Source organism: Nipponia nippon, unplaced genomic scaffold (genome assembly GCF_047370975.1).
Source record: "Nipponia nippon isolate SJK-2023a ecotype South Korea unplaced genomic scaffold, ASM4737097v1 scaffold_5, whole genome shotgun sequence".
In the NCBI taxonomy this organism is placed as follows: Eukaryota; Metazoa; Chordata; class Aves; order Pelecaniformes; family Threskiornithidae; genus Nipponia; species Nipponia nippon.
Genome location: NW_028262369.1, coordinates 26,419,837 through 26,441,677, shown reverse-complemented (window position 1 = coordinate 26,441,677; position 21,841 = coordinate 26,419,837). Strand labels below are relative to the sequence as shown.

Here is a 21,841-nt window from a genome sequence, read left to right as displayed (position 1 = left end):
CATCTGAAATGAAGCTGCAATGTGCTTGTCAAGTGCCCTGGGACTTTAATAGTGCTGGTAGAACATAAACCTCAGCCTGTCAGCACCAGGCTCTGCTGATAGAGCTCTGACAAAGGGAGGCAGCAAAGAGGATAAGCGCAGGCCCCAGGGGAGGGAGGCAGAGAGACAGTAACCCCTCACTAACAGTTATTGCCGAAATCCAAAGTAGATCAGCAGTCCCCTATCTCCCGCCTTTTAGCCCAGGAAATGAAAGCTGAAACTGGGTTACCGTAGAGATTAGACTCTGCAGTTGTAATATATTTTCCCTTATAAGCAAATTCCCTGCATTTGAGCACGTTCTGTGGTTTAGAACGCATTCTCAGTGTCCATGCATGCCTGCAATATACTGCTTCTCCGTGAGTTGGGCGCTGCGACCATCATTGTGCTCTTAGGCCTATAAGGCCAAGAATTTACTGCAAGTTTCCTCTACTAGTGCTTATTTAGAAGATACCTTCCTTTTACACTATTGTTTACCATAATTCAGCGACAAGAAAAGCAACACATCCTTGGAAATCATGAAGAGGCCAAGAAAAGGAACTTCACCTCAAAAATGCATAAAGAGCTAAACCCCCCTTTCTCTCTTTGTTCCTTTATTGCTGAATTTTCCTCAAAAAAGGACTACGCACAAACAAAACAAGCCTACTTGCATTCAAGCCCTACATTTTTTCCCCAGAAACTCAAGGCTATTAATAGCTTCCACTGACAACTAGATCAGCCCTCTGCTGAGGCAAGTAATGGCACAAATAGTGACTTAGCAAAACAGCATCTCAACAGGGAGGAAGATGGCCGTGGCGCTCAAGTATAATCCTCCTCCTGCAGCCGGCTTCTGGTTCAACAGCCGCCAGGGATTTCTTTTGCTAGCCCTTCCACCACTGTGGAGATCTGCTAATCTGACCGTGGAGAGGTGCACGTCTTGGAGAATCGTATACTCCATTTCACATCGCTAAAGCAGCCGGGAGCTGATGCCTTGAGCTGGAAAATAGGCACATTGTGATTTGACAGGAACGGTCTGCCCAGGTCACAGGCTTGTTGGTAAAATAATACAGTACAGCTTTCCTTTTCAGAAGAGGTGGTTTAGAGCACTGTGTTTCTTATGCTCTCCATCCCTGATACAATTATTCGTTTTCTTAGGTTTCTTGCTGACCAGCAGACTTCCTCTTTTAAACACACCACTGTGTAAATTTTATCATAGGAAGACTTAGACACGCTTACCACTATGTCCTCAACCCGCTAATCTCTGTTTATTGCTCTCTGTAAGGCACACAGCCTCTGCTGACCAAGAGCAGGGCAGCAAGTAAGGAAATTACAGGAGGAGACTCACCCTGAAATAGATAGGCTCAGCCAAGTGCCCGCTTAATCTCCCCACTGTGTCCCTGGCTGTTTCCAGGCTGGTTTCTGAGTCTTGCTGCTGGTGGACTGCTGCTTCCCATGTCTCTCTTGGCTAGTCTCTTCACAGATGTAAATCCAGAGCACGAGGAGTCCTCAGTTCCTCTGTCCTAACCTGGAGCCGTTAATCACAGCTCCAGCATCTCAGGAGCGCTCCCTGGGAACTGATCCAGGGACATCAGCCAGAGAGCAGCCCTGCACGTACCGGGTGGGTCAGCTCCTCTGACACCAGTAAACCTTTACTGGCTATCTTAGATGCAGAGATCACATTCCTGACCCCATTTCTTTGTGGTTCAGCTCAACTACAAAGCTTCTTAGGAGAGGGGAGTGTGTTTGGTTTCCTCTTTCCAGCCAGGGATATCCTCCATGCCCCCTAAGCCTGCCTCTGTTTCCTCACCCTCCTGCTGAAGGAGAGAGAAGGTGGCACAAGGATCTTTCCTGCCTTTAGCCAGGCATTTTTCTTCTTTATCCTGTCTCATAATAAAGTAAGAATTCCCAGATCCCAACATTGTCCCCATCCAGCCAAGGCAAGCCACTACTTGACCTCTGCTGTGATGGAGAAGCAGCCTTCCTACACAGCAAGCACAAACATCCGACTCCCCACACTCACACGTTGCATGCCCAGACCCTTTCCTCTTCGCCATCGGGAGCATCTTATAACTTGGCAGAGGTGAGCTGTGGCAATGATCAACAACTATTGGACTGGGAAAATACAGCAGTTGCCATATGGGTCAGCCTAACCAGCATCCTCTGCCCAACCACAGAAAACATCAGCAGCTCCAGAAAGTCATGGCTGTCCCGATATCTTTGATACAGAGCAAATTTTTTTTACCAATCATATTGGCTGGGCACTATGCTGAGTGTGAGGGTTTCTTTATTTTTTTTTCACAGCTGATTAGGTCAATACTTACTGACTACAGTTGTTCTGTTATCCAGATATAGTTCCCATCACGAGGGATGAATTCTTCTTCCCCTTCTCTCTCACCTTTCTTTGACCACTGCCCCGTAGAAGCACGCAGCAGCTATAGCCCACCTGCACCCTCCCAATGCGCATCCTCCTGCTTCAAAGCCAAGGACAAGGCTAACAGTCTGTGGCTGAACCCCATCTGAATTGGAAAGAAGCTCTTCTTCCCCAGGAAAGAGAGGCTGCCCAGTAGCGCTGCCTCTGAATCACCCCTCGCTGAGTTCCTCTTAAGAAATGCTGCAAGACTTCCTCATTGATTGCCCCAGAACATACTTTGGGCTAACAAGAGGAACAACAGCAACTACAATAAACCAGGCCTTATTTACCAACCCCAGCTCAGCCTTGTTGAAGCGTTAGATGCCTATGACTCTCCAGTAAAAATGTGCATCTCTATTTCAGGCTTTGATTGAAGCTGGAAGCTTGCAAGTGAGAAATGTTTACCTCAAACTTGTAACCTCTCTTCTGAGCTGCAGCACTGAATGCACTGCAGTAATGTTTTACAGGCATGGAGACGGCAAGCCATCCATGCTAGCCAGGTGTGGAGAAGGACAGGTTATTAAATGCAGCTTTAAAAGTTTCCTGTAGTACCGGTTCCGTCATGCAGAGTTTTGCCATCTCATTCCAGGTGAAGTATGAGTCAGAATACAGGAAAGCTATTTTTAAAAGATCTCTCAGATCTAAAGCTGTATCCCAGCTACAAATTAGAAGAAACATTCAGCATTGATACAAGCCATAGTGACATGCAGAGTTGAAGATCACAGGACAGAGAGGAAATGATTGAACAGGGTTTTCTTGTTAAAGATATATGACCTGGGATGGTAGTGGGAAGAATACTGCCTGGTGTTTATTTTGGGCCTAGAAAAGTAAGGGCACTCACTATAAATGCATTTTTTTTCTCAGAGATGATGTTTTAGAGACAGATGAGCTCTTCAAAGGAGCAGAGAAAAACCGCATCTTTCTTAAATTTCAGTGGCACATCCGTATCTATATCCTGAGGACTGCTTTGAAGGTTTGGCTGCCTGATCCTGCTCTGCTGGCAGACGAATGGAACGAGCAACGAGCAGACCCTGTGTCATCCCACACCGCCCCGGGAGCAGCTGCGGCACTTGGTTTTCTGCTGCTCTCTGCTCCAAGGCTGCGACATTTTTTTCTCCTTTCCTTGCCAACTTCAGTGCAAACTCATCCCAGCCCCATGGCTGTTCTCAACCTGCTGAGCTGCTGCTCCAGAGCTGCACAGCCCTGAGAGAAGTACATTTCATATACACGCTGGTTCCCTGCCCCTGCCCTGCAGGGACAGTTCCTTGGTGACAGGGACATGGTGATTCATCCTTGCAAACCCTGAAACCTCTTCACTTCAGTTTTCCTTGCCGTTACACTCTCCATGTTGGCCTTCATGGTTTGAGGTGAGCGCAGGGGGTGGCCCATGCATCAGCTCCCCACCGTGTCACCCTCAGCACAGCGTTCCTGAGGAAGCATCCTGGGAGCATCAATGCAGAGCCTTCAGAGCCACTGCTGAAACCATCTGCAGATGTGCTCTGAACACAAACACAGGCTTCTCCTCCTGCCCATGAGGATCAGGAGTGTGAAGAAGTGCCAGAGGGAAATGCCAACCCAAGGGCTAGAAAGGCTCACCGCACTCAGCTCCTGCTCTTTAGGGTAGTCCTCAACGTACCTTCATCCGGCTGCCTGCAGAGGCACCAGCATGTCCATAGTGGAGAAGCCCCTCGCCCAGGGTTGGCCAGACACAGTATCTGTGTTGCCAGCAGCTGGTAGTCTCCAGCAGCCTGCACACAACCCATCGAGCTATTGAGGCAATGCTGCAAGACAGTGCTCTGCCCAGGTAGAAAAGACTCACCCTCAGATGACAGGAGAACCTGTGAAGGTGTCCCACGGCTGGTGCCTAGCCTGCAGCATGGGCTGCCATAGGCTGGAAGCGCAGCGCTTCATCCCTGTTCAGTGTCGCTGGGTGCCGGTCAGAGCACTGCTGATGAGGGCTTGCTGGGGTTGGAGCTTCCCGAGCAGGTTGCAGAGCAGGAGCACAGCAAGGCTTAAAGGTGACAATGCAGGAAGCACCCTGCTGTCTCCAGCGCTGCTGGGTGCCAAGGCTTCACGGTCTGCAGATGTACTCATCGGACCAGCTGAGGCAGTGCTGGACGCCGTCCTGGCACAGCCTCCTGGGGACGCAGGAGCAGTACTCGTAGAGCACAGGGCTGCAGCTCCACCACTCCGATCCGCATGGGGGGCAGGCAGCCGCTGGGAGGGGTGGAAAACAGGGAACAGAAATGCTTCTGTGCACTGACCCCTTCCCTCCTTTATTATGTGGGTAGCTACCCTTTCGTCCCTGGCAGCTACTGAAAAGCCACTGGTGATGACCCTGAGCCTGTGAACCCACCAAAGAGGACACTTGCTTGATGCTACTTGTGGGAGACAACCAGGGAGCGTGACATTGCAATGACCTTTGTGGCAGACATGCCATCCTGGGAGGAACTAGATGTATTTTATTTTTTTAGCAAGCTACTCTAGAGAAAGCTGCTGATACAGGCGGGTCTCACCTGAGGTTCAAAACCACAGGGGTGACTTTGGAACAAATCTGCTGCTCATTTTAGCGAGAGAAGAATCTAGATGGCTTTGAAGCTGTGGAGGCACGCTCAGTCCCCCTGGCTCAGAGATGTACCCATCTCCTGACCAACAACCAAAGGCCAGTTTGAATGATCGCTGCTGCCTGCAGCTACACATCACGATGAAACTGCTCCACACTCAGCAAGCCACAGAGGAGGAGCGACTTTTGGGGCTGGGAGCAAAGCACAGAGCCTTTCCCCTCTCAGTTGCCACCAGGTTTTGACGCAGAGCCCTTGGCAGCTGATGGGATGGAGCCCGCATGGTTCATACGCACATCCTACCCCAGCTATTTTGTGTTTTAGCGGTGGATGCCAGCCTTCAGGTGTTTCCAGCAGGATCAGTGAGCACCACACCTGTACAATCTATTCCAATCCATCAGCAGAAAAGACCTTTTGCCCAACAGTAGCCAGGAGAGAGACTTACAGCTCCCCATCTCATCAGAGCAGTCTCCGCAGTCATTCATCCCGTTACACCTCTGATCGGCATAGACCCAGTACGCGGGGTTACTGCAGCGGAAAACCAAGTATCCCGGAAGGCTGTGGGGCAAGTCACCTGCAAGGGTGGACACAGAGGACACGTGCTCAAGTCCACTGGGCACAGATGCACCAGCTAAAATGGGGATGGCAGCTACTAAAGGCTGCTGTCACGGCGGGTCGGTCAGTCCTTCCCCGTGCGGTGTCAGGGCATGAACAACACCGCAGATGGGGAAACTGTGGTTGGAGAAGGAAAAGGATGCTCGTGGCTGAGCCGTAAACAGAGTCCAGGTGCCTCAGGCTTCTGCTTTAAGGAGGTTTTTTTTTCCAGGGTAACTGGATAATAAATTAACCATGTAGGCATACAGCTTAACCAATGGAGGAAAACTGCATCATGGTTTAAAAAAAAACAAACCCTAGGAAGATCAGAGGAACTTGGAGTCTTTGATTCCTGGCACTCCTGCTAGGTTTTGGGCCACCTCTCAGCATCTGCCCTACAAAGGATCTACCAGGCTTATCTGCTCAGGTACGCAGCCAGAAGCACGAAGCAGGATTAGAGGGACCCCGGCTGCTCTGTCTCACAACAGGAGGACCAGCACAGGGAGGGCGGTCACAACAAAACTGCTCACCGCAGAGTCTCTCTTGCTCATCCTCTCCGTTCCTGCAGTTGCTGATGCTGTCACAGACCTGGCTGGCCAGGACGCAGGTCACTCTGTCATTGCACAAGAAGCCTGTCTGGTTATTGGAGGCTGCACAGAAGCGGTTCACTGAAGGGAAAGTAAGAAATACTTTATTTTCCAACATTTTCATGGAATGAGGAACAAATCAAGGGGAAGAAAGTGGGATTTCCAAAATCCACTTGTTGTTCTGGGAATAACCAGGGGCCAGGATTAACCTCTGGTAGGTTCAGGGCAGAGTCTGAGAACTATACCAGTAGTCCGAAGCATGGCTGTGCCACCCAGAGTTACCACAGCCCTATGGAGCAGGACGCCAGAGTTGAGGAATGGCTGGTGCCGACTGGGGCTGTGCAAGGCTGGCACAGCCCTGCACCATCCTGCTGGTCTGTGCTAGGAAGCGCCGCTTTACGCACGGTGATGGACACAAAGGCTCTTCTCATGCAACATCATTTTCTGCCTCCCTTACCAAAAAAATGACTCTTGGGACACCGACCTGGCGCACGTGGCAGGAGTCCCAGTGCCACCGCCAAGCCCACGGCGGCCGCGAGGACGAGCAGCGCCGCGGCAGAGATGCAGGCGCGTCTCCATGTGCAGCCCGTGCGGGCCCTGCGTGGCTGGCAGCAGTCTGTTGGGAGGCAAGAGTGAGAGGTGAGGGGCTGGGGAAGGGTCCGGCAGGGCTGAGCGGGGTCGGGGTGTTTTGGAGGGGAACCACACAGGCCCAGGAAGGTGATGTTTCAGGGGCTCTGCATGCGGGACTGGCAGGGGGCCGCTGGGGTTTAGGGGTTGATAGTTGAGTGTGAATAGCCAAACTCCGACATTAAACACCTCCTCATAGGGAATTTCGCTGCTTGCAGTGTGGAAGAGCCCATGCTGCTGCTGCAGAGCACTGGGACCGAATGGCACAAATAACTGTGTCTCTGTCGGAGCTCACCCAATGCACTCAGATGCAGAAGGGTGGAGAAGGCCAAGCCCCTGCCCGACCCCATGGGACAGCAATGCCCTTTTCACGGCAGGAGCAGCCAAAACACAGGGCAGGCTGGTGTAAGGCTGGGAAAGGTACCCTCCCAGAGCCCATAGCAAAACTCCTCGAGAGGTAAAATTTCATTTTACAGCGCTTCAGGCTTTCTGCCCCAACCAGGACTTTTAACGTTCCCACAGAAGGAGGCTGAATTATCAGCTCAAAACGGTGAGAAGTGGCGGAAGAGCAGCCCTTTCCCCCCCCAAAGACATCTCCAGGATACAAAGGGCAGCAGCCTTCCACGGACTCCAGCCTTCAGAAAGTCACATACGTAAATCAAACCAAATCCGGAAGCTAAAGGCCAAACCCGCAGTCATTGCGACACAACAGCAGCGCGTGCAAGAGCAACCCCGATCAGCCACCCTGGTCTCTAAATCAACATTGTATCTGCTTGCATTGCTTCGTATTTCCAGACCAACAGAAAAAAAATTGATGTTGTCATCTGAGAAGCACATAACTGGTCACTTAAGACAACCTTGCATGTATAATTGGATTTTGGTATTTCTGAACTTAAAGAGCTTTGACTGAAAAGTTAGAATTTGTCTTAGCTGTGCTTTGTATTTACTTAGTTGTTGTGTTGTACAAACACAAGTGAAGGCACGGCCTTTGCTCAACAGCAAAGGATCCCGGTTGCGGTAGCCACCCCCTCCGTCACGCTTGAGCAGGAATCAAACACAGAACATTTCAGCTTGAAAGAAAAGTGGTGAATTACAGCATGTCTGTGTCTACAAGACAACACCTTTGACCAGAAAGCACAACAGTTGCAAACAGACACAAGTATAAAATAATGGCAGTGATGAAATGTTGTTGCAACCCAATCTACAGGTTTGCTATTGATTCTGTTTGATCTCACCTTCTCCTTCTTAAAATGGTCAAAATTTGCTGAAGTTTGGCTATTAAAAATGTATAAACAGCCTATAGAAAGTTCATTAGGAGCATCTTCTGTGACAGACAAGGGTTACCTATCATGCTACTATACCATACGACTGCCAACTCCAAGCCAACAAAGAACAGCTTCAGTTTATTAATTTTATAGTCTGGACGTTTCACTACACAGAAGGGGGGCAGGGGGAAATCAGTCTCAACAGACCATAAATACAAGTTGTATTTTACATTACATAGTTTAAATTGATTTATACTTTAATAATAAAAATGTTAAGCTCTTCATTTTATTTGTTACCTCTTTCTTCAGAGAAGGACTTTGTTGGATCAAAAGTAGCCACATCACCATTTCTCTAGAAGGAAAGGAATAAAAGACTGTTTACAGAAGCAGCGCGCAGTAACCACACAAGGTATGCTTTTCTAGTTCTCATACCATCTTACCCAGGAACACATAATGTATTCCTTTATTTTCACATACAAGCAAAAATCACCTCGGTGGAAACGTGGCCCAGATTTAGCACACAAAGCGATCAATCAGATCACCTTTTAAATCTTAGTTACCCATTTGTAAAACAAACACTAATGCAAGTCCAGCACTTTATATCAATATTGTGTCCAAGTAGGTTAAGTAGAAACAACTCAAAATCTCACAGAAACCAGTGATAAAGAGGTCAGACAAACAATGTTATCAAGAACACATGTCCTTTAGGAAACAGCTGCATGTAAGATTTTTCTGAAGAGAAGGATGGTACCTGGGGGTGAGTTTTGTTCATGCCTCCCAGAGCTACAGCCCTCACAGCAGCGCAAAGGACCACAGGGAGTTTTCTGCGCCTAACAGGAGCGATGTTACCAGGATACAAAACCCAACAGAGGCAGGAAAGCAAGGAGCTTGCTGCTGCCCAGGCACGCAAGCAGGAGAGAATGGGGAAGGCAGTGCCAAGCCTGTGCTCCAGCTCCGGTTGGAAGTGGGGTTTCTGGTTTGCTTCTCATTCCTCCTGGCTCTGTCTTGGTTTCACAACAGAGCACTAGAAAAATTGTAAAGGACACGGAGATTTTGGATGCAGAGAACCCCCTGCCACTCCTGACACCAGTTTGGAAGATGAACGCTCACCCCAGCTGATGCCGACTGCGTTTACCCTGTGCCAGCCAGGGAGACCCCCCCTTCACGATGGAAGCTTGAGGGAAGAGAGTCTGATCGTCTTCATGCAAGTCTCCCTTCTCCCCACCTCCTTCCCAAGAGAGAGCTGACACGCTGACCTCGTAGCAGCCTCAGCTCAGACTCCTGCAAGACGATCAGATCTCAGCAGAGCTGCGCATGATACAACCATCTGGAATAGTTTCCCTGCTTAGGCAACGAGCACAGGCATAGCAAATCCTCGAGGGTCCTCTCTTTTACTTGTGTACTTGAATTTCCAGGCCTGCAGTAAGTCTTAGCAGCTCAGCCAGTAACTAACATGAACTTACAAATAGATTGCAGCCTTTTAAACTGGCTGCAGGTCTCAGCACAGCACACGCAGAGTGGCGTTTTACAGCTTCAGGAATAAAATGTCATGAGCAGGCAGCTTTGGCACAGGGGTAGGGGGGAGAAAAAGCACTGGCATAAAGTGTTCAAGGTGCCTGTGTTCTTCTTGCTTGCAGGAGTGTCCATAGGACACAAGTGCCTCCAAATTCTTGCCACCTCACAGATCATAATTCCTGCCCAAGCACTAGCAAAACTAGCTTACGAGGGCTTCGGAGGAGAAGCTGGCAGCTATACTGCCTGTAAGCTGGCCCCGAGACAGTTGCCTCAAATTGATTCAAAGCACCAAATAATGCCCAACATGGAGGAACAATTACGGCTGCTTCCCTCTCCGTCCCCGCACACACAGCTCATTCTCAGTTACGTTAACATTGAGTCAATACACGCTTCGGGACAAGGGCATCTGCCAACGCTGCACTCACTTGTTCACAGACCAGCCGGAATTAAATACGGTCTTTTAGGAGCTCCTCCTTCAGCCTGGCAGCACCAATTTGTCCAAAGCAGAAGCTTCTCACAGGAATACATCACTGTTAAACTTGGTGCTAGAAAGCTTTCCTGTTCCGACAGGGATTTTAGGTGAAAACACCAAAGCCCAAGTAGCAAACAGTCTGCAAGTCTGAGCACCTGCTACAATATGGAAGACTGACAGATTAGGGGTTAAAACCTGTGTATCCTAAATTCTGGATCTGTTTAAAGAGGAAGTTTTAGTTTCTAATGAGACTTGATACAGAAGGACTATTTTGAGCCTTTAAAAAGCTTATTAGGTGAATGTGAGTTTGCTCAGAGTCCTGTGTAAGAGCCAGGTCAAGCAGGCTAGCTATCCATACCCAACCAAACAATCCATGATGAAAATGTTTAAAATGCAGAGTAAACCCACTCTTACAGGCAAATGTCCATAAGACCAGATACCTACACCCATCTGTTTCCTACACCAAGATTACCAAGCTCAGCTGTGGCCAACCAGGCAGCTGGGTTTTAGAACAGTTACCCCATATCAAAGACCGCCAGTTCAGAAAAATGAGTTCATGAGGATGAGGTAACAAACACAAGCAAGCCTTTCTGACAAAAAAAAAAAAAAAAAATCTTTGCCAAACATCAGAGGAGCTGGAGAGGGAACACAGATTAAGATATCCAGTATGACAGGAGACTATTGTTAATCCTAGCACCTAAAAAAAAAACAAACCACCACCCCCAAGCCCCCCCAACGTACCATGGCTATTTCTGCCAGCAGTGAATTGCGCACAAGTGAGAGGGCTGCCTCATTTGAGTCAAGCTGATTCCATTTAAAATCTGATACAAGTTCAATTGAACACACGCCTGAAGAGAATATAAGATGCTTTCCTCCTGCAATTTCAATAATTTAAGGCCCTTCATTTAAACAGTGGTCTTGGGCAGAGATGAAACCCAAATTGCAGCCTCTGAAAATGAAGATGTCGGGAAGTCAAACATTTAACAAAAAATGAGTAGGACAAGCCATTTTGCAAAGTCGAATGCCAAGACAGCTTAAATAGTCCATTTAGATTAGAAATCTTGAGAAACAGTTCAATTACTGCAGCCTAGCTAGTATCTGATTTTATGGAGGGAAAACACTTTGACAAGAGCAACGCTTACCAAATTCTTCAGACTCTGGCTCACTCGGGAAGCAGTAGTGCCAAGTGACAGATTGCCACAGGCACAGCGTTCCCTGTGACCTAACAGCCCGCTCCTGAATCGCTGGCTTCGCTGCACAGATCACTTAGCTGAGATGTCATTAAACAGCAAACAAAAGACAACACACCTAAAACTTCTGCCGAGCTTTCTCGCTTTCTCGTAGGCAGATACGACGCCAAATGAAAGCAGTTGTTTGTTTAACTCAAACCTAGGAATTTAAGCAGTGGAGTCAAAACTTTTTGGAAGAGAAAGTTTTGTGAAATCAAGCCATCAACACAACGGAGGCTGTACTGTACACATTTGAAACAGGCAAATAGCCATGTTTTTGTGAAGCTGTAACACTCCCTCTGCAACTACATGTAATAGTAAAGGAAAACATTTTAACAGACTTGAAACCGTTTCCATGTTAGTAATTCCGTTAGAAAACGTGGGACTGCTAAAGCGTCTTCTGGAAACGCAATTCTGAACAACATACTGCTAAGAAGACAGGCAATCACCAGTGAAGTAGAGCCGGTATTTACACAGCAATTTTTGCACATCCGTTGCACACACCACATTGGATAGCGCTCAAAGCGGAACGCTGGCATCCCGCACCAAAACAGGGCTGCATACCGAGGTTTGCACTACGCGAGCAGAAATGCGTGTTGCGACAGCATCACTGCTGCAGACAGAAGGATTTCCCACCCCCTGCTATCGTGCAAGTGAACAGTGTTCCAGAAATGTCACACCAGCGATTTTCACAACAGTCACGCTTGAGGCCTTTGCAATAATGCCACCTGCACACAAAGGTACCTGTCAATGGCTGCTGGCACCCAAATTTCTGGGCTACCACGTTGTCCCACTGAAGAATTCAGCATGAAGAGGTACCACTAATTTAAGGCTTCAAACTGCAATTTCTGCAGGTTGATACAAGCCTGTGTAAAACAAACATCGCTTAATGCTCTTTAAACCTCTCTGACAGAAAGACTGCTTGAGTGCTTCCAGGCTAGGCTTCTCAGCAGCACTGTACAGGCTACTTCATGCACATTCCCGTGTAAAGGCCCCTGCAAGGCTCCATCACCTGTAGTTACACAACCAACAGCGTTACAGCCGAATTCAGAATGCCTACTGAACCAGTTTTAACAGTGAGGGAACATATCACTGTATCCTCCAGAATCTCCACAGTCCTCACCAGCATTCAAAACCTGAAGAGGTGGTGTTTGGTTTTGTTTCTCTCGTAAACCTTCAAGGGAGTTCTGTATAATCAACAAAATACCACGATGAGTTGGAGATCCTGCATTCCATCCAGCTTTCAAACACTGACAGAAACCTCTAAATAAATCACATACACCCCCAACTTGCCAATGCTATGGGAACCAGCATACAGTAATCTCCGCAAAGAAAAGAGCCGCAAAAAATATATTAGAAATATGAGGGACATCGTTAATTGTTGTTGTGTTAGTGAATCACATAGCAAAATCAGGTCACATTGCCCACGAGAGGAATGCTACAGACAGGCTTTCATACTGAATATGTTGCGGTCAATAATTAACCAGAGCAAAAAGCTATATAGTCAACAATTTCTATACAGTCAATTTTATTTGTCTGTTCTCAGTTTTCAGGAATCAACTTGTTTCTGTAAATGAAGTTACAAGACTAGAATAGTTAATCAAGAACAGAAAGTAGAATTTCTTCAGAAAACACAGGCGCTAACTTTACAAGCAATTTAAGACTTAAAGGCTAAACTTTGACAAAATAATTGACCATGTTATGTTCTGCGTGTGAAGGGATATGTCCGTAAGTTTTAACAAAGTTTCCATCTTTCAAACGGAGTTCTAGCCTACAGTACCTCACAAATGCTTTCCATCTTGAATATTGCCACACTGTAGAAAAAAATATATTTCTATTTTTGGAGACAGGGTTGTTTGTGCATGGACATTAACAAGTACAAAAATTCAGCAGATAATTTTATAGTATTTTCTCTTAACTACAACAGAAAGTGCAACACTAAAAAGGCATCTCCTGCCTACTTAAAATTTCTTATACCTTTACAACGCTAACTCTGAATGTACACATTACATCCTAGAACACACAAATAAGTTTGAATGTGTCATGGCAGAATTAGGGAAAGCATGCTTACAGCTTTTGTAAGCAAAAAGACACATAGCAAACACCAGTGAAAAGTGATTATGTCTGGAAACAAACATAAATTCAAGGTGTCTGAATCTTCACTACCAGCTGAAGACGAAATCCCATGACATTTGTTGATTCTGTAACTTTATTTGCATTTAAAGACTGGCTGCTAAGCTTCTTAGCTGAAGAACCACCACAAACAATCAGGAGTTGCTAGCTCTGTTAGAATTAGTCTATTGGATCCAATGGAGACTTATTTAAATTGCCGATTGAGCCAGATTGACTTTTGTAGGAAGAGGTCCTGCTTCTTCATGTTCCTCAGTCTTGCATCTAACCACAACAAGTGCAGAGGATGGATATCTGTTCAGTTTTTGTTCATTCATGTATTCCAAATCTCCATAGATGCTCAGCTTCTGAAATATTTAAACAATTTAAGACAAATACTCTCCATACTGTGAATGAAATGCATTTCATTATGCAACTACATTGCTGGTTCTGATGGCTGCAGCCCTTCAACACAAAGTTAACCCAGGCTTTCTCTAGCATCTGAAATTCATGGCTGGAACTAGATTTGAGCCCAAAAGAAATGTATTAAATCTGCCAGAACAACAGTAGATACAGTGCTTGCTCCTTTAGTTTGCAAATACTGTAAGCCTTGCTTATATCAGAAGCGTGGGGATCCCTCTGGGCACTAGAGATGCTAGTTCAGCCAGCTCCCCTCTGATCAGACTCTCTGTGTTCACCAATAATATGCTGTCACTTCTGTTCCCACTACTGATCCTCCTGGATTAAACCCATACTGGGTTCCACCTACACCATCCAACCCTCAGTATAGCTCTATTCTCAGAGAAATTAGAAGCAGCCTCCATTTGTTAAGAGTAATCCAAAGGTTGTTGAGAGGAGAGTGCTACAAACAAAAAGACATCCTATCTGGGCTGCCTGAGTATGCTCAGGGCACCTGGCAGCCACAGGATTGAGCAAGAATTGTTCAGCTATAAAAATCAACATTTAAATAACAAAATTGGTTTGCTAACCACATCCACAAAATAAAAAACAAAAAAACCCACTCTTTCTAGTTGAAGCTCCTCCCAAATGTTTTAGTCTCTAGGCAGCTGTAACATTAAAAGTAATATAATGAATAAATTCAAAATATCGTAAGTTATAAAATAGAGTTACCTCAGATGGAACATATTGCTCTACAGCTGTAGCTACAGTTGCACAACAAATCCAGAGCAGCACCAACACTGACAGGACGAGCGTAGTGGTTAAAATCCAACTGGAATTTCTGAAATGAAAAGAATGTTACTAGATTTCGTATACTGAATACAAGAGAATGGACTCTCTAAAGTACGGCTCAATTTTGACTGCATTTCCTGCTGATTCACTAGTCTCTAGCTCTTCCAGCTACAAGGCCCACTTCAGGCTCCTGGGTACTCTAATGCTTTTTAGTATTTGACTTGAAAGACACAAAAGACTTGCTGGATTCCATTTATTCAGCCCTAAATACGCTCCCATTTACAGTTTTAAAAACAGATTATTCTGTTACACATTTGGGGTGCAATTCACTGATCCTTCATGTGTAAGCTTTTAAGGAGAAAGTGATCAGAGTAAGGGAAAGAAGAACCAACGTGCTGATCTTCAGCAAAGCTTTAATAAAGATGTACTGGGTATTTTCAGCCTGGAAATGAGACACAACAGTGTCTTTTTTATCAGACAATCCCAAAACAAAACACAAAATAAGTGCTTTGCCCTGAAACATATCCAGAGCTATAAGAACAGGCAAAACACGGTGTTGGTTAAACAGTTCACAGAACACACTCAAAAAGCAGTGTGGGAAATTATCAATGTGACATTCACTTGAAATGGAAAGGAGAATCAAAAGTTTGCAGAATAGCCTGCAAATAACATGGAGCCAGCATGGAAAAGCAGCAATAACAAATGGTCAGATACACAATTTTAACTGCTACGCATCCTGAACGTAGCAGACTTGTAGCACTTTGAGATCTTACAACAGTGCCCCCATACACACACCAGAAAGGCCATTATCCTCCTTACTAGGTACAGACATTCTAGAATATACATACATGGAAAGACACTTGAAAAAGCTGTCATTTTCTCGCTCTTCAAAAAGTCCTCGGTATGTCTGCGAACTTCCTGCACGTAGGTCTGCTGAAATACAACAGCAGAAACAGCTGTCAAGAAAGCAATAAGACCCAAATGCCCCAGTTTGTCTATACAGAGAGCATAAAGGGAAGCTTTTAAAATGGCCCTAGCTTGTATGTTTCTATTTCCAGCAGAGCTTAGTTTCTACCACAGAGTTTGCTAAGCGTACATAGTGCAGTCTACGTGGCAAATAATTATATTTCAGCTTTCTAAAAATTTGCTTTCATGTGCCACCTGCAACTTTTTTTTTTTTTTTTTTGCATGACAGGGAACATTTGCATTTGCTCTTCCAAAGCACAAAGAACAACTTACAGGCTGTTTTACTCAGCGACAAGGATCCTCTTGTATCTCCAGTTTCCTGATCAAGCTGTGGAACATACTGTACTTCTGGCTTTGACTAAAACAAAATAAGGAGTTAGGAGATCCTGCTAGCAGGCTTCCACTGATCTTGATTGTTTACATTTTCAGAATTAATACAGAAGTTAATCTTAAGACATGCACATTCACATAAGTTTGATTTTCCCCATCCCCTGCACTGGCCCTAAAGGCAGTGAAATACTAGCAAAATCTAAACACTTCCGATAGTGCTCCATAGTTTTTTCTGTGACTGGAAGGAGCAGGGTTAAACATTTAGCAGCCAGAACACCTTAATCTCAACAAAAAAGGCAAACACCTGGAATATGACAATTTTGCCATCATCTGCTTGAAGGTAGAAAGTCCACGAGGATGTTATGAAGCTCTGAGCAGAATCCATCATGTCACTCCAGAATGATCTCACCAGCGTCAGAGGAAAGAGGAGATGAATTCTTGGCATCAGGGACATTAACTGCAAGCACAACATTAACTGGTTTTCCATTTGTTTTTATATGAAAAGAAGTCATGTTCTTGCTCACCCCTCACCCCACGTCTAGATTTCAGTCCTTAGGAAGATTTATCTTCCATTTCAAGAAATTCAAAAAAGAGAAGACACACACTGAACAGAAAACAAGTAGGTGGTATTTGAAAAACATGTCATCTACTTACTTGCTCTTGCCTTAACTCAGCAAATGGCAATTGGTTCTGGCATCCAAGATGGCAAGCATATTGTTCATCAGATTGGGAGTATGCTTCAGTACAGGCTGCAAGGAAGAAGTTCCCCAAATGAGAAGACAAATTCTGCATTTTAGTTAAGAAAACATTTTCAGTATAAGTTGGATCAGAAACAAAGCAGCAGTTAAAAAACTGACAATCCCATTTGCAGGGAGAGATACGGCAATCACTCCAAGGCTAGCATTTGCTCTGAGCTCTAAAGACGGTTAAGGAATCAGAGCTCAGACAGATGAGGTAGCTGAAATCTGAATGCAACCAATCAGAAATGTTACTCCGGACAAACTCAGGGATGCAAGTTTTCATTGATCCTCCCACTACCACTATACTTTTTCCTCTACACATCACGTAAACATGATTTTTTACTTCAGAGAACAGAGCTGGAATCCCAAAAGACCATCAGTCCGTTAAATCCCTCAGAGGTAACAGCAGAAGTCATGGCATCACAGGAAAACCAAAGGAGCATTTTTCTGCTACTGTGAGGAATACAGAAACTGCACTGAAAGTATTATGGAATCGTTTTTTAATGAAAAATGAAGCCAACTCTTTGTTCTACAGTAAGCTTCTATTAATTGTTCACTAGAGACCATAAAGACCAAGAAATCTAAGTTATTCAGAGAGAATAACTTAGATTATTCTGCCCATGGAGATATTGGGCAAACAATACATGGGCATAGCTCTCCCCCAAAACGCTAAAGCTTAGGTGGACAACATTGCAGTACTACCTGAACTAAAGACTCAAACCAAGTAGCAACACATACCACAGTAGCTCTCTCAGTTTTCCACAAGAACAAATGGACCATCGTAAAGGCTAAGAACAGCATGACATCAGCAGCTAAACATTTTGAGTATGCAGCTCACAGCACCTGAGCAGCAATTCTATGGCAAAACTGCCACCAAACTAGTGTTTGTAGGCAGAAAGAAGCATCAGAAGATGGAATTGAGCGGATCAGCCAAGAAGTACCTTGCCAAGCACAGAATACTTAGTCAGGGCACCAACCAGTGTAACAGATTACAGAACATAAGCCAGCAAAAGACAACAGCCTCAGGAAGGAGAGTTAAACCAGAAAGTAAGCAACTGTTCAATTACCTCTACATGTGGTCTATTGCTACATTACTCTTTTTTATGGCATTCTTTCATGTGTGGTTTGACAACTAGATTGACATGCTGTATCACAGCTATACACAGTGTATGACAGACTACAGCATTAGCCCATTTCTAGAGTATTTAATGCAGTTTTGTATCACATTAGCATCTTTGCATGTCAGGCTTTCTACTTGCGTACCTTACATCAACTCTCTGAGCTAGCTGCTAGCCCTCTGGTTTTTATGAGCTACTGAGAGGACAAAAACCTCCTTTGAGTGCTGGCTTGGTGCTTAATTGTATTGGAAATATAGATGGAGGGCTCCTACGTTTGCTGCTTTGGGTGGTTACGTTCCACTTAATCTATGAAAAAGTTGTGAATCAGCTGTCTCAATATCATTGTATGAAAGTTCTATACAATTCCAGAACAATATTAATTGGCCTATAGTACACTTATTTCATCTTCACTATGAAATTTTTGCTCTAACATAGATAATCTGAGAGAATTAGTCACAAATACTTAATGGCCTATTTCAAACAAAACACATACCTCATTCCCAAGAGTTTAGCAGTAGGTAAGCCTCAGGATGTAGCCTAGACCACAAGTTACAAGGCAGAAAGCACATTAAGATCTGTGCTCTGACTCTGTCTGAACAATTCACTTGTATATACAAGTTTGTCAGGAATTGTAAATGGGACTGATTGTCACATGGAATTATTAAAGGCAAAGTGTTCATTTGACGGGATTTTTTGACTGGATTTTTTTCCCAGCCATTTTCTGTCTTCTATGACAAACTGTTTATAGCAAAATGAAGTATTTCTAATTTATTTACAGAGACTGATGATACTTAAGAAATTCAGGAAAATAGCAACACTAAGGATCAGGTAAGGAGAAACTCACAGAGAACAGATAACTTTTTTTTTTTTTTATATCTTGTACATGAATTTTAAGAAGTTGTTAAAACCAGAAAGCAACTGAAGTAATCCCACCAATTTAACAACACCATTTCAGACGTGCCTGCTCTTCCCTCTGTTATGCCTCCACATTACGGGATGCTGAAGGAGTAGTGAAGTCTTACCGGAGTCGCATTCCAGTTTGGTTCGATTCAAATCAATGCCATCGTCCACAAACTGACAAATGGAAAACAGTCTGCAGCCTCGCTGGCACGCGTACAGTTCCTCTTCCTGGGGAGGCACAAGAAAAGGCCTGCATCCCTCCATTCAAGAATAAATTGTCAGAAAACAAACAATTTTTTTTTTTTGGAAGGGCTATAAAAAGCCACCCACCAGAGCACCACCCTCCTTCCCTCCACTGGACCTAGAAACCAGCTAAACGTGACACTCTGGATCATCTGAAATAAAACCAAGCTACAGCTCTTTAACACTGTAGTACAACTATTGATTTATTTCAAACAGAGCTCTTCATTCTGTGGTGGGGCAGACCTGGAACAGCAAATTCTATTTTGTAATTCCAGTCCTACAACTCACAAGCAAAGTTGCACCGCGTTGTTTTAGAAAAGTGTTGCTTTTAAAAATAAGAGATATGGCTGTAAAAGATTTACTGACATTTAATCCTACAAAGAGTAGATAGTCTTCGATCTCAGAACTTAAACAATAGAAGCCAACAGGAGAGGACAAAAAAAAAGACTAATTTTGACAGCATATTACAATGTATCTACCAGACTCTAATCAGAACTACAACAGAATTGTCAAAATAAGAGATTACCTTCTGACGTACTAAAGTAGTTAACCAAGGTACTGGTAACTTGCCAAACCAGTTCCACAAACACACATTTTTATTTATGATGTTGAACTGCAGGGGAAAAGTGCTTCCTCACTGCAACTACTAAAAATATGCAAATATAGAAAACCTACACCTAGTATTTCTTCTGTCCACGATACCACAGGGATGGACGTGCACTTTCCACATACAGTGCACTCCATATTGCAGAACTAAAGACAGCTTCTGTCACGTGAGCACTCCTACTTATGATCAAAACCACTAAGCACATAACCACTCAAATGACTGCAGCCAGTTGCTATACAGGTGGAAAACGGACTTTGAATTAATTTAACAAAACCCAAACGTACCACACCTTCTGTATAACCTATTGTAAACTAACTGGCCACTGTTTGTCTCTGAGAGCACAAACTCACATGCTTTAAAGGCACAGAAGTAGAAAACTGTGAATGTAAATTAAAACTTAAGTCTAACAACACTGATGACGTGGCTAAGATAGTTATGCTGTTGCAGAAAACATATTTTGTAATCTGATATCCAGACAGAATTAGCTTTAGCAGACAGATTTCTAGGGCAGTCTTCCATGGAAGTCTCAATGAAGCCTGTTTTACTTTCCAGTAACAACTAAAACAACTTCCTTCAATTCATCTGGTAGTTTTGTGACAAACGGAACAAAGACTAAATATAAAGGAAGAGATGGGTGTATTATTCGACAGCTCCAACACCACACAACAAAGAATTCAAAAGTACAGTAAAAGTCACAGAATTATCAGCTTTCCCTGAACTTGGAAAGAGTCCTTTAACAGAAACAAGAGCATTGCACCAAAAGAGTGTGGAAATATATTAGCATAATGTTTAGTCCTGTTCTCTCAGGTTTAGTTATTTCTCCTCACTATCATCACACGAAGGCACCAAAACATGCCATAAGTACAGAGGTAAGTCTACCTGTATTCCACAACACTCCCTGTTACTTCCCTCTGTGGGGATACCAGTATCAGCTAGAGTCACAAAATCCGATTTAGGTTTCACATGAAAGCAAAGCCCTGTTACCTAACATTGTCACTGCTTCCACTTGTCCACTGCCCTCATGTGAAATCTCAAAGATGGGGTAAGAGCTCCCATCATTTAGAGTTCAACCTGCTACATAGCTGCAGCTGATAATGAAGTATGTTGCCAAGAAAGAACCAGGAAAAATGAGACTTTTGGTAACAGACTTTCCAAATTCAAATCACTAGTTAAAGGTTTACAACTTTGAACCAACAGCAAACTCTGGAGTATGAAATTAGATTCCCATTAGACACTATTTCAGTGTCTTATCATGAGATGAAAATGTGATTCATGCAAGTGAATCAAAACACAGGTTGAAGGTTCTGACAAGCTACTTGTTTATCATCATTCACGCTTTATCTTTCAATATCCAAGCGTCACACTAGTGCCCTGACTCAGGATCTTTGGCTTGTCATGCACACAGCACTGTGCTCTGCCCAAAAATATGGAACAGACAAAGTCAAATTACAGCTGCCACTTTAGGAACAGGAGGGAAAAAAAGCAGCAAATCCCCCAAAACCCACAAAAGTACCCAGCACTAACAAAGCTATACTTTGAAAGCAGCAGTTCTTTGGCAAGCTGCAGCCTAACCATCTATTTTCAAAATGAAGTATCTATCTTTAGAGCAGCCACTGCATTCCCTGCTTTGAGGGGAAGAAAATCTAAACCAGATGAGAAACGCCACAGAAGAAGAGCAGCAGGCTGCTGACTGCACCCGAGCACTGCCAGCATGAGCTTCCTTCGTGTTTATGTTTACTTAAAGACACGCCCAACACTGCCCGAGAAAACATGCCCGGGGACAGGGCTCCTGACCGAGAAAACCCCGGCTGTCTCCTCTCACTCTGGAGCACAAGGGCCTGCGGGGGGAGAGGGGCAAGCGACAGGCCAGGGGACGGCCGCGCCGGGGAGGCCGGGGCCGTGCTGCCCGCCAGCCCTGCAGCACAGCTCCCGGGAGAGGGAGAAGGGGAGCGAGGCCGAGCCCGGGAAGGGGCCCGCCCCGCCGACCGCCGCCGCGGGGAGCCGTGAGGCAGGGCCCGCCCGTACCTTGGGGTAGGTGTGCAGGGAGTAGGTCAGCTGGCAGGCGCGGTGACACGACGCCGTGTTGCCCAGCACGGAGTCAAAGGCCTCGGACGAGGCGGCGGGTAACGGCCCGGCCGCCCGAGCGCTGCTGCTGCCGCCGCCCGCCAGGAGCGCCAGGGCGAAAGGCAGGCAGAGGAGGCCGCCCCGCCGCGCCGCCATCTTCCTCCTCCCGCAGGCCGCCACTCACGGGAGCGGGCGCCGGGCGACTCGCGAGATTAACCCCCTCGCCTCCCCCGCGCGGTGCCTGCTGGGAGATGTAGTCCGTGCCTCGGGGCAGCCCCAACCACCCCATAGGGCCTCC

At 45.4% G+C, this 21,841-nt stretch overlaps 2 protein-coding genes across 4 annotated transcripts; both read right to left on the bottom strand.

Annotated features, from left to right (window-relative positions):
• Window positions 1–33: 33 nt before the first annotated feature.
• LDLRAD1 (low density lipoprotein receptor class A domain containing 1) lies at window positions 34–8,831 on the bottom strand. The gene is made up of 6 exons (XM_009461245.2): window positions 8,811–8,831; window positions 8,357–8,411; window positions 6,652–6,783; window positions 6,111–6,248; window positions 5,432–5,560; window positions 34–4,642 (listed from the first exon to the last, which is right to left on the bottom strand). The coding sequence occupies exons 1-6, from the start codon at window positions 8,829–8,831 to the stop codon at window positions 4,497–4,499; spliced, it is 621 nt and encodes a 206-aa protein (XP_009459520.1). The 3' UTR covers window positions 34–4,496.
• On the bottom strand, window positions 8,171–21,829 carry TMEM59 (transmembrane protein 59). 3 transcript variants are annotated; one of them, XM_087733125.1, is made up of 8 exons: window positions 21,505–21,829; window positions 18,752–18,857; window positions 16,526–16,620; window positions 16,176–16,328; window positions 15,815–15,899; window positions 15,424–15,508; window positions 14,516–14,624; window positions 8,171–13,749 (listed from the first exon to the last, which is right to left on the bottom strand). In XM_087733125.1, exons 1-8 carry the CDS (start codon window positions 21,697–21,699, stop codon window positions 13,597–13,599), a joined length of 981 nt encoding a protein of 326 aa, XP_087589251.1. In that variant the 5' UTR covers window positions 21,700–21,829; the 3' UTR covers window positions 8,171–13,596. The 3 variants fall into 3 exon arrangements, with proteins under 3 accessions (XP_087589251.1, XP_087589252.1, XP_009459608.2); XM_087733126.1 differs by having other exon boundaries at window positions 8,171–13,752; window positions 15,424–15,505; window positions 21,505–21,827; XM_009461333.2 differs by having other exon boundaries at window positions 8,171–13,752; window positions 21,505–21,824.
• Between the last annotated feature and the right edge of the window lie 12 nt (window positions 21,830–21,841).

Coding starts and splice junctions, on each gene's coding strand:
- LDLRAD1 (XM_009461245.2), bottom strand. CDS start 8,831: ATGAACAAAACTCACCCCCAG. Junction 5,561..6,110: donor TGAGCAAGAGAGACTCTGCG/GTGAGCAGTTTT, acceptor CCACCCTTGCAG/GTGACTTGCCCCACAGCCTT. Junction 4,643..5,431: donor CTCTGATGAGATGGGGAGCT/GTAAGTCTCTCT, acceptor CACCCCTCCCAG/CGGCTGCCTGCCCCCCATGC.
- TMEM59 (XM_009461333.2), bottom strand. CDS start 21,699: ATGGCGGCGCGGCGGGGCGGCCTCCTCTGCCTGCCTTTCGCCCTGGCG. Junction 16,621..18,751: donor CAAACTGGAATGCGACTCCG/GTAAGACTTCAC, acceptor TCTTCCTTGCAG/CCTGTACTGAAGCATACTCC. Junction 15,509..15,814: donor GTCGCTGAGTAAAACAGCCT/GTAAGTTGTTCT, acceptor GTTGTATTTCAG/CAGACCTACGTGCAGGAAGT.